This window comes from Herpailurus yagouaroundi, unplaced genomic scaffold (assembly GCF_014898765.1).
Source record: "Herpailurus yagouaroundi ecotype Mexico unplaced genomic scaffold, PumYag 28, whole genome shotgun sequence".
In the NCBI taxonomy this organism is placed as follows: Eukaryota; Metazoa; Chordata; class Mammalia; order Carnivora; family Felidae; genus Herpailurus; species Herpailurus yagouaroundi.
Window position 1 is genome coordinate 97,230,894 of NW_024412376.1, and position 12,859 is coordinate 97,243,752.

Sequence of the window (12,859 nt, forward strand, 5' to 3'; positions counted from 1 at the left end):
CTTTCTTTCTTTCTTTCTTTCTTTCTTTCTTTCTTTCTTTCTTTCTTTTCCTTCTGGCACTTCAGTTATGCATTAAAAATATAATTTGTAGGGGCGCCTGGGTGGCGCAGTCGGTTAAGCGTCCGACTTCAGCCAGGTCACGATCTCGCGGTCCGTGAGTTCGAGCCCCGCGTCAGGCCCTGGGCTGACGGCTCGGAGCCTGGAGCCTGTTTCCGATTCTGTGTCTCCCTCTCTCTCTGCCCCTCCCCGTTCATGCTCTGTCTCTCTCTGTCCCAAAAATAAATAAAAAACGTTGAAAAAAAATTAAAAATATAATTTGTATATTTCATTTAATTTTTTAGGAGTTTTACACTGTGGTTTTTAGGATATCAAATCATTCATTTTTCTAGAAACAGAAGTCTTGTGTCAATCGTGGTTTTAAAATTGTTTAACTCACAGAATTGTGTCTTGCACACAATATATTCAGTAAAGTGAGCTTAACTGAACTGAAAAAGATTTCAGTTGGATTTCTCTGATGCTGCTTCATCATACTCAATAAGACAGTGCTTAATTTGGCATTATCACCATTACATGATTTTATCCTGTCCTTAATACTTTGCAAAATTATAAAATATTTTAAATATATGGAAAATAATGTAATTGAAAACTTTGTACTTAACCAAGATTAAATTGATGTTAATATAGTGCCCATTTTTTTTCTTGGTTTTGGTTTTATGATTATATAACAAAGTAATGTGTATGATTTTGTATATTTTAAAATTTTATATTAATAATATAATGATCTTCATAGCCTTTTGAAACTTGCCTTTTCCCCCACTCAACATCATGTTTGAAAAATTTATCTACGCTGATACCTTAAGCTTGAATTCAGTTATTTCAAGTCCTATATATAATTCTATTATCAATTAGTGTTTATTTAAAAGTCCCTTTATTCTGCAATAAGCATGATTATATATATGCTCTTGAGCATATGTTTGAGATTTTTAAAGTTAGTTGCCTAGAACTGAAAGTACTCTATAATAAATTGTTCTAAACTTTAACTTATTAAGTATATCCAATTCTTTTTATCTAATCTTTATGATTGTGATGGTGTTGATCATTATAAAAATAAAACATCTTACCTTATTTTATTATTTAGTGTTTATGATTTGTGAAAAGTACCTAGTACTAGTCGGGATAAGGATTATGCTGAATATATGTTATGCACGACACCTTGTGTTTAATTCAAATTATATTAAAGTTTATGCTATTAAATAATGAAAAATTAGGTGATTTAGAAATTCATGCACCCCCCCTTTTTCTATAGGTATTTATGAGCCTCCATTTATTGTACTACTGCAGTGAACCAACCTTGGATGTGAAAATTGCCTTTTGTCAGGTGTGTGTTCCTTACAGGTAAAACAAGGTACAGTATATTCCCTTGTATTTCCATTTTGCCATTTCAGCTTGCCTATGTTCTACACCAAGTTAGTATTGATATAGATTTTAAATGACTTGGGAATTAGAGGTGGGTAGTTAGATGTTTTTTCTTTCCCAGTTTTCTTAAGTTAGAATAGAAATGAAGATAATTCTTTTTAATGATTACAAATAATAGTGTTTAATCACTGTGTAATGTGATTTCTTATTAGATTTTATTTATACTTAATGTCAGTAATATGTCTTTCCTAATCCTTGAATGTGGCTTCAATCATCAAAATAGCTGAAGTCTGTGTTATCATTTCTCATCCTAAGGACTAATGAGCTCTATGTAGCAGTTCTCTGATACCCACATATAGTAACATGCAGGGGGTGCTCAGTTTGTTTTTTGATGCCCAGTGCTAACTGGTAGTTGGTAAAAGGGCAAACAATAATAATAGCAAATAAAGGTATATTTAACCTACAACGAACAATAATAAGAAGGTAGTGTAAACGGACCAGATAAAAGACTGCTTTCCTCTATTCACACACACTATTCTTAGGAAAGAAGCTACCTGGGAGTGCCTGGGTGGCTCAGTAGGTTAAGCATCCAACTTCAGCTCAGGTCATGATCTCACGGTTTGTGAGTTCGGGCACTGTGTCGGGCTCTGTGCTGACAGCTCACAGCCTGGAGCCTGCTTCGGATTCTGTGTCTCCCTCTCTCTCTGCTCCTCCCCTGCTCATGGTCTGTCTCTCTCTCTCAAAAATAAATAAATGTTAAAAAAAAATTAAAAAAAAAAAAGAAGCTACCTGGGGTGCTTTTTCCTACTATAGGTATGTTTAGGGTAATCCTAAATTCAGCCTATTGTTATGGTATAATTAATAGTGCTCCTTTTTACTCTCAGGACTGTTCTTTGGATAATAAATTATATAGTAACTTTATTCATGCCCCAAGCAAAAAGCAATTCAGTTTTTCTGTAATGATTTTCATTGTATCTTCTCACTGAGCTGTACTGTAAACAGGCAGTGACATGCATCCATTGAAACAAGGTTTAAAAAATAACTACACCTTCTATTATTTTAGTAAAGTTTTTTCTGATTCTAGAAATAATATGTGCTTATTACAGAAAATGTAAAAACGTATACAGGGAAACAAATATTCTCTCTGAGTATAAGTAGAATTTCTATTGGAGAATAAAATGTGTTTGTTACATGCTACAAATAGGATTTACTGATCTGCCTCATCTCTCTGACCTCTGAATGTCGTAGTGCTGGAGGCCTCAGGCCTTTAGATAACTTCCAGTCTCTAACAAGAACTCTGGATCTGGACAGCCTTGGTTAGAAACTCCAAATCTACCACTTATTAGCCATTTACTTGTGACCTTGGGCAAGTTACTTAATCTCTCAGTGCTGTAGTTTCTAAATTTGCAAAAAGAGGACAATCATAGTACCTACCTTCCAGGGTCATGAGAATTAAGTGAGTTAGTACTTGCTAGAACATGTGTTTGTTAAATCGCTAACTAAACTTCAAATAAATTTGCATTCATTCTTCTGGTGCTCCAATTGGGTCCCAGTGTTTTAAGTATTATCAGTATCTTGACTACTTCCACAATTATGTGGCCAACCCAAACCTCTCTCCAAAATCAGACTCAGGCCCAAGTGCCTGTCTTACATCTTCACTTACAGGCCTATCAAACTCTGCAGACACTGAACCAAATTCCTGAACTTTTCTCCAAAATTGCTCTACTCTAATTCAGTAAATGCTAGATTCACCTTTCTCAGGGCCTTAGAACAAAATCTTTGGAATCATCTTTTGGGCAGCACTTCCCATTCAGTTTGTTAGTAAATACTGTTGGCTCTATATTTAAAATATATCTGAAATCTCACCACTTCCCAACATTCTGTCCACTACCACTTTGACCCAACTGTTATTTAAATTCTAGTTAGCTGACAGATAGTGTAATTAGTTTCAGGAGTAGAATTTAGTGATTCGACCTACTATGGCCTCTTGCCTGGATGATCACCAGAGCTTCCTCCTTTGCTCACCCCCACATAGTGAACTCTCAAAACATCAGCAAAAGTCATATTTGAAAAGTATAAGTGAGATCATGCCTCTCCTTGGCTAAAACCAAAACAAAACAGAAAAACCTTTCAATGTCTTTCCATCTCACTTATGGTAAAAACCAAAATTCTTAAAATAAATACCCAAGCCTTTACCATGTAGTCACCTAGAGACCGCCTCCCAGAAATGCTCTTCCTTTAATGTCTACTTGGCTCACTCCTCCACCACCATCAGGACTTTGCTCAAATGTCATTTTTAAGGGAACCTTTCCTGGTTCTCCTATTTAAAATTGCCCCTTCTTACCTAGTCTGCCTACCTGACTTCTCAGACTTCCTCTCCCCCTATAACACTTTTTGGTAGCTGGTATACCATATGTGTGACTAGTATGTTGTGTCTCTCTTTCTCCCCTAAAATGCATTTTTCACAAGGGCAGGAATTTTTTCACTGGCGTGGTGGAGCAAGCTCACACAGGCTCACAAGAGTTGATTGAGCACCTCTCTCCCCAACTCAAAGTTCAATGGTGTGAGGTCAGTAGATTGAAGTCTGTTACTATCGGAGTATGTACATTATGTAAATAAGCAATTACTACAAACAAGTCCCCTCCCTCCCTGTGGTTGTTGAATATTTACCCAGCATGCTGTTGAAATTTTGTTTCATTCGCACACTGATGTGCCAGAGTGCTAACCACAACATGTGGCATGGCGTGGGCTGTCACTGAATATTTGCGTAATGAATCAATGAATGATGTATATTTGGTTTAGGTAAGCAGTTGCAACTGTGACTGTGCATTGGTTGAAATGAGCAGGCCTGAACTTCTGGGTAGAATGTCTGGGCCCTACCACTGGCAGGCTATTTGACTGTGTGCTGTTTCCTTAGATTCAGAGAGCCTATTCATTAACGATGGCCATTAACACTTACAAAGTGAACCGCAAACAAACAAAAAACTAATTCATGTTTTATGTATCTCAAGGTTAAGTCTGAACTTCAAAGATGATCAATAAAAAAGATCTTAAAACTTAAGCTGTAGTTTTCAATCCAGAGTCTTTTTGTAGGTTAACTCTATTTTTCCAATCAGCTCCCGATCTTTGTGCACAGATGCAGAATGTCTCTTTCTAGTGAGAGTTCTTTTAAAGCAAAGGAATAAAGAGAAGTAAAGCATGAGCTTTATTAATGACTTTTTTTTTTTTTTTTTTTTTGTTTTTGGTATTTTGCTTTTTTTTTTTAGCTTTTGGTATCTAGATACATGCATATTGTATAGATTTTAAAACATATAAAAATATTATAGTAAGCAGAATGTTGCTGGTTGTGACTCTGAACATTTTGTTTACTTTCCATGTAGAATTTTTATTTGATGTCTGTTTGTTTATTTATTTTTCTTTTCTGTAGCCCTGTGCCTGACTTACTACTCTAGCAATTTAGAGAAAAGTGTTTTCAGTTTTAGAGACAGTTATGCACAGGGATTTACTTTCAAACTGTGTTTTTGGAACCTTCTTGTTTCCTGAGGCATCTCACAGGTTCCTGGTATGCTGTTGTGTTTAACCTGATCACCAGCAGGGTTAGGTTGTTTCCAACTTCTTGTCAGACAGACAATACACAAAGACCTTAAGTAATTTGTCAACAACTGGTCAAGTGTATTCAGAATCCAGGTCTCTTGAATCTTAATCTGTGGATTTTTATACTATGTAATATTTCCAATTTTTTCATTTGTTATCAATAAGCAGTTACAGAAAATATAGAAAGTAAAATTGCTTAAGATTCTCTCTCTCTCTCTCTCTCCCCCTCTCCCCTGCTTGAGCTCTCTTTCTCTCTTTCTCAAAAACAAAGACAAAAACAGAAACAAAAACTTACTCTTGTAGCAACATTGTTGATCACTTCTGATTTATTATTTTTTAGTGCATCATGTTCCTCTCTTAATCTTTAGAAATTTGAGGATGTTAGCAAATACTTTATGGGCTATGTTCACTTCTTAGAACTTTTTATAAACCTGGAAATAAGTAAACCAGGGAACTTAAAAAGATGGGTATTCTAGAATGCCCATGGAATGGTTTAGTTTTAAGTGATATGTTCAGATTACAGTACCTAGGACATTAAAAAAATACCATTAAACCTGATGCCAGGGTTATAGTTTTAAAAAAATAGTTTTTTGCTTTAAAGCATATTGAATTTGAAGTATCTTGATTTGCTCAACTTTATTTCATTTGATGGGTTATGGTGTTTCTGTTTCAAAGATGATGGAACTATGTGGTTAAAATTTTACACTTCATTGGATGGCCATCTTAGATGGAAAGAAGTCTTTTATACCAGCATAGAGGAGTGGAGCAGCAAAGGAAAAGACATTTTGATGGGGCAAGGCAAAGGAAAACCTGTGTAATCTTACAGGGAAACTGAAAACCATTTTTGGTGGTCTATGAAATAAATGGCATTGTTTGTATATTTTAGATTTTTGCGGAGATTGTCTGCCACCTCAAAACACCAAATTAGACACTGACTTCCTATAAATATGGTTTAAGGGAATCAGTAGATTGAGCATGGATATATTTGAAGTTCTTTGTATTTTGTAAATGAATGGCTATAATTTTGAGATATAAACTGATAAACCTTTCCTTTATTATTTTAGTTTTTCATGTAACAGGGAAAGAAAAAAATTATCTTAGTTTTTCCTTTCAAGGGATTTCTTGTCCTGTGTATTATTTGAGGAAGCCCAGCTCTGACTTTCTTCTATATCTGCTTTTATACATTGCGTTTAATTTTGCATTCATTGTCTAAAATCCCAATACAATAAAACCTTGGTTTGTGAGAATAATTCATTCTGGAAACATGCTTATCATCAAAGCACTTATATATCAAAGTGAGTTTCCCCCTAAGAAATAAAGGAAACTCAGATGATTCATCCACAACCCAAAAATATTCATATAAAAATGATTACAATACTGTAATATAATACAAAATAATAAAGAAAATTCAAAACATAAAGAAAAACAAGCAAATCAACCTGCACTTACCTTTGAAAACCTTCATGGCTGGTGTGAGGGAGACAAGAAAGAGGAGAGGTGGGTTATTGTGTAGGATGACTTTCACTATCACTAATGGAATCACTGCTAGCTATTGGCTCAATGGAATCTTTTTCTGCACGGGGGCTATTGTATACGCTTGGATGTTGACTACATTTACAGTATTAATAAGCTCTTGTCATATACTCTATTTAATGTAACTCACAATAAGGCAGCAGAGGAAAGGGTCTATATCTGCAGGCAGTCTGACCTAGAGTGAAGCAACGCATTCCTAAGCTAACTCTTGTATGGAAAAACAAAGCACTGTCCATTGGTACTTTGAAGGGACAAAAAATACACTAGTGCTGGTTGTGGGCACCTTTCAATGTTCTGAAAAATCACTGATTTCTGCCAAATACCATGGCTAACATCCGAGCATGGGAGATGGTCACCCACAATACTGCAACGAGCGAGAGAGAGATAGAGAAGAGCCATTGACTCAGTTGTGATCATGTGACATTTGGTGTCACATACTACTCATATTGCAAGACATTGCTCGTTTATCAAATTAAAATTGATTAGAAATGTTTCTCATCTTGCAGAACACTCACAGGACAAGTTACTCGTAATCCAAGGTTTTACTGTATGTATATGCTTTCATGCATGGGCTGTCCATGGGTAAATTACTAAAGACATAGCAAACATTCTTGTGAAAACATGATATATCTTGAATCATGAAATAAATCACTGAGATATATATACTATCAGGATAATAGCTAGCATAGCTATTTTTATGAATGAATGTTTCATCATGTTTGAAAGTACTTTTTTCCATATGTTCACATGTGACAATGGCTGCAGAAAATTTCAAAAGAGATAATTTAATGTTATATTTATGTCTTATACCTTGGGAAGGTTTTTTTTTTCCTAATGACTTATTAAATAATTATTTGAGTTAATGAATAGATTTAGTTATGCTACAAAGACTAACAAAAAAGTGTAAAGGTCTTAAGATCTGTTTCTATAATGGTGAACTTTCTGTATTGGTTGATTGCGGGTATGTGTTTGGTTTGCTTGAAGCACGAAAAGGTCAAACTTGACTTCTTGAATGATCTTAAACATGAATATAAATATAGCTTTGTACTATACGTTTAATTATGGTTAAGGTATTAATCAGATTAAATGAAGTTATTGCCTACATCTTTAAAAATAGCTGTGCTATAAAGTATCCCAGAATTACCTGTGGTTTTCAGTGTATGGTAAATCATGCTCTGTAAGGAAAGCATCAATATGTGCATTCTATTTTGATCTGCATAGTGTTCTTTAGTAATCAATGCATTCATTATGCTCTATTTTATTCATTTATGCTTCATGTGAGACTTTGGAAAATACATTAAGTGATAATTTTGCTTTTCTGTACAGGTATTATTTGAAGTTGGGGTGCATGATATACAAAAGCTGAATTTTTCAGTAGGTTAAGAAGAATAATGTTAATTTAGATCATGAATTCCAAAACCAGTTCCAATCTGGAATGTGTCATTCAACTCTTCTTTTGTTCATCTTCTCTAAAGGTGAATATTTATTTGGTTATATACTCTATACATCTGTAACTGATTCCTAAAAATGTTAAGGCAGTTACAAAAGTGCATATCCAAAAGATGAAAACCCAGACTTTGGAGAACATGGAACTACTAAACTTAAGTACTAATTAGATCTTTTTATAATTGTGCAATGAAAGAATCTTAATAATATAATGATTTGGATTTAAGAATAATGTTCTTTATTGTGTAAATGAAAACAGGGTTCCAGTGTCCATATTTTTAAATGTAGCATTTGATAAACTCTAATTTCCCCTTCTAAAAAACATATGAGACAACTCTTTGTAAACATTTTGATTCCTAAATGACTTTTTACTTTCCTTTTGAGGAAACATAACCTCTTACTCCTACCCTAAGAAAGAGTTTCTTTAAAAATTAACTATTATTTAATAAGGTGGAAAATTTTTCCTGTCTTGACTATATAATACCACTTATTACTGGCTATTTTATACTTCTTTTTTTATTGTAGACAAATTGAGAACGTGTAAATAAAAAATGTAGAATTCAGTGTGATTAGTTTAGTAGGCTAAATCATTGTGGTAATGAAGCCAGCATTCCAAGTTTGATCCTTTAAGAGAGAATTTAACATTAAGCTCTTTGAGGGCAGGAACTTTATATTCTCTGTGCCTAGAACATTGCGTGACAATTGTAAGACCAAAGTAAGTATTTGTTGAATGAAAAACATACTGCAGTAATAGATAGACCTCAAGTCTCAGTGACTTATCAGAGCAAAAGTTTATTTCTTCTTATACAAAGTCTAGTACAGGTTAACAAGGGTTCTTCTCTATCTGGTGACTCAAGAATTTAGGTTCTTACTATCTTGTGATGTGCCAGCTAAGACACCATAGTATGGAAAGAGATGGATTGTGGTGGCACATCCCCTAAATGCCCCTGAATTTAGCTAACACCTGCCATTTCTACTTGTAATCCATTGGCCAGAAATCATCACATGGCCCCAACAGTACTGCAGGGGAAGGCTGGGGAATGTAGTAGAGGATGTGAATATTCATGGAACACTGTTTTTGCCACAGATGAAAACACAGAAAAATATTTTATTACCTAACCATTCTGAACCCTGTTGGTTATGTATTGACTATATAGCAATATTATAGTGTCTTGGGATGGCACTACAGTTCAAGCCAACTTTTTGTTAAAAACATTCTAAAATTGCTATTTAGCTACGTGCTTTTAAATGTTATCTTCTCAATAATAATAATTGTACTAGTATAATTATTATTATCAATAATAATAATTATACTAGTAGTAGTAAACTTTGTTGATGGTTTTTTAAGTAAGCTTATACCATACTAAGAGCTTTACATAGATGATCTCATTTAACCTTCTCACTAATGAAAAGAGTAACATATCGCTGTTATTCCATAAATAAGTATACTGAGTATAAGATTGTAAAAAGCTTGACTGAGAACTGACAGTCATGATTCTTAGAGAAAAGCTGGATTTTTACCCTTTGCTAAAGTTCTCAGTCTAGGATTTCTCAATGGCAAAATCAGAATATTAAGTCTTACATGAAATGATTTATTATACACCTAGCACCGTGTCTTGTCCTAATACTAGCTTGGTGATTAGCAGACATTCAAGCAGTATTACTTTTCTGCCCTCATATATAAATGACAAGGGGCAGAAGCCATTCCCACTTTATTATTGATTACTGCAGTGTGCTTTTTCACGTCATTGAAAATAATGGTTAAACATAATTTAAGTCTTAAAGTTTTACTGCATTATTGATTTGTTATAAGCCATTGATTCCACAGAGTATCCATCTCTGGGAAACCAATATAAAAGTCATATACCTTTCAGGCTGTAATGCTTCTCAGAGAGTAATACTTTAAGAAACAGAGTGGAGAAAATATGCTCTTGACAAAACAGAATCTAATCCTAAATATCATTAAGTATTGTTGTCTCAAATCTCCCTTTTTAAAACTCATATGTAAATTATTTGATTCAGATTTAAAATGGATTGAACCCATATTATGGTATTCTGCATAATATTCATGGTCATTCTGCATGGAATAACTCATTCTGCATGGAATAGCTGCATGAAATAACTGGTCATTATATGAGAATGAATAGCTCAACATCATTTATACCAAAAGCACAATCACCACTTTTGGCAGATACTTTTCTGTATCCAAATGACAATACTAAAATAATATCTAACAGATTAACCAGTTAATTTTCTGTAGGCTCATTTTGTAGCTAATTTATCTTGGCTATCCATAGCATGGATATGGTATATCCATTAGCATCTTCAATAGTGCCTGGCATACAGTAAGTGATCAATATATATTTAACAAGCAAATAGAATCAGACCCTTTACATTTCTAGGCAGTTCTGAAAATCCACCTTTCCCTCATCAACACTGTCTACTTCAATCTTGAATTATGTAATGTTCATCTAAGTTCAAACTCCAGGCTAAGACAATAGATAAATACAAGAGAAGGGCATGTTATTCATTCATTTCTCTTGATCTTCTAAGCTCTATTCCCATAGCTCACCTTATCATAAGAAAACCATATCCTTGTTCTAAATTATTCTAGCTGAATTAGTGAATGGTTTAGCAAAAAAAAAAAAAAAAACAAAAACAAAAAACCAAAAACCAAACAAACAAAAAAAACACGTTTTAGAGTTGAATAAACTTCAATTTATATTAATTGACACGACTAATTAATGGTTCTAAGACCATTAATTAAACCAATGTTGAACCAATTAACAGCTCTGTACGCCACTTTCCTCGCCTGTAGTTAGTGTTAAATACATTATTTAACAGAATACATACAGAGTTCACCTTTAGCAAGTAAGCAATTAATACTGCTTTACCTTTCTTTCTCCCCTTGAATTATTGAGAGCTGATGTCATGTAAATCATATGAAAAATATTTTTATGCTTTTGATTAAAAATATATCTACTATTTGATGTTTGATTCTGGGTTATTACATAAAGAACTATTGAATATTCTTCCTGAGTTAAGTACTAGAGAGATTTTATCTTTCCTATGAAGTGGTCTGGTATGATATATTCTGTGAGATTAATGAATCAAAACTTGCCACTTAATTGTGTTTTGTTGTTGGTTGTCATTATGTTTTTCTTTTGGCTTAGTGGAAGAATGACACTAAGTTTTGTGCTCAAAGCAATAGATAGTCATAACTTAAGCCTTCTGGTAAATCTGTCATCTCCCAGCCTGCTTTATTTGAGGTCTGTTCCTAAAACTGGATTTAATGATTTTATTGTTCCCATATCCTTTACGGTGTTCTACACAAATCCTTTTTGGAACCACACAGAATATAAATAATAAATGAATGAAAGAATAAAATGACTTGCTCAAGTTTTCACAGGTGTTAAGTGCAGAACTAATCCAGGCTTGGTGTTATTTTCAGCTGTACCATTCAAGAGAAACTAAGGAAGCTCAACCTCTACATATTTTTAAACCTTAATGTCTCCTGCTCAGGAAATGACTAGCAGTAACATAGGACAGTCATACACAAATGAAAATGGGGAGGGAATACTTGTGGCATATAGGTTATTAAATTTGAGAAGAATGCAGTCAAAGCTTTGGATACCTGCAGGATAAGATCAGTAATGTAGGACATTTTTCTTTGCAAAACTCCATAGCTATAGGCTAGCTATGGCTAGCCTATAGCTATAGGCTAGCAACTAACTGATAATGCGGACTCATTCCACAAAGCCCTTTCTTACAGGTCTGCATAAAGTGCAGTCTTTTCACAGAACAGATTATATTCAGATTTCCTCTCTGCCTACCAGACTGCCAGTGGCAATAATATCTTCTTTTAATTTAGCTTTAAAATTTTTTCACAGATGGGGGATAGAGAGGAAATGGGTTTGTTTTGAATTTTTGCAGAAAAAAATTTCTCCTATATCCACATAGAAACATTGATTCATTTAAACATGAGGGGCACGTGGGTGGCTTAGTCGGTTGAGCGTCCGACTTCGGGTCAGGTCATGATCTGGCAATCTGTGAGTTCAAGCCCCGCGTTGGGCTCTGTGCTGACAGCTCAGAGCCTGGAGCCTGCTTCAGATTCTGTGTCTCCCTCTCTCTCTGCCCCTCCCCCGCTCATGCTCTGTCTCTCTCTCTGTCAAAAATAAATAAACATTAAAAGAAATTTAAACATGATATTAATATTCAGTGGAGGAATGAGTTATTTAAAAAAATAATGTGAATCAATAATAGAATAGACTGTTCTAAACCTATAATTATTTTGAACCGTATTGATTTTCGTAAGTTACAACTGTGGTGATTTACAATTTTTAAATACAATACTACTTATTTATAATTAACTAATTTCTTCTCTGGAAAGACTTTCCATTTTGATGAGCATTTATGAATACCTTTGTATTTTAGTATAAATTCAATATAAACAGATTATGGAATGTTTATTTTTATGAGCTAATTGAGAGAGCATCAGTTGGATACTATATTATGCCTATGAAACACATCCCTGGGAATATGATGTCGGGGCCTGCTAATGAGGTGATGATTCCAAGGAGAGTCACCATGACATTTTTAATTCCATGTCTTTTGTTTACTTGGTTTGACATGCATTGCTTCCTGTTTTTACTTCTCCAACTAGCCCTCTTTAAATGGTGACCTCTTACGTCTCTTATATTTACTATTCTCTAAAATACTGATTCTTCACACAATCCTAAAATTTGTATGGAACCACAAAAGATCCTGAATAGCTAAAGTAATATTGAAGAAGAAAACCAAAGCGTCACAATTCCAGACTTTAGCTTCTACTACAAAGCTGTCATCATCAAGACAGTATGGTATTGGCACA

General features: G+C 34.2%; 1 protein-coding gene across 8 annotated transcripts in view; it reads left to right on the top strand.

Annotated features, from left to right (window-relative positions):
• Nucleotides 1-12,859, top strand: part of MAPK10 (mitogen-activated protein kinase 10) — a 306,598-nt gene that overhangs the window by 148,043 nt on the left and 145,696 nt on the right. For 6 of the 8 annotated variants that reach the window (XM_040479140.1, XM_040479165.1, XM_040479114.1 and 3 more), the window contains one exon: nt 1,307-1,378. The exons of 1 other annotated variant lie outside the window; for it this stretch is intronic. In XM_040479140.1, the coding sequence (XP_040335074.1) occupies nt 1,313-1,378 (66 nt within the window). In that variant the 5' untranslated portion in view covers nt 1,307-1,312. Of the gene's footprint in view, nt 1-1,306; nt 1,406-12,859 lie in introns of all 8 variants that reach the window. One more of the 8 variants, XM_040479147.1, reaches the window with a different exon arrangement.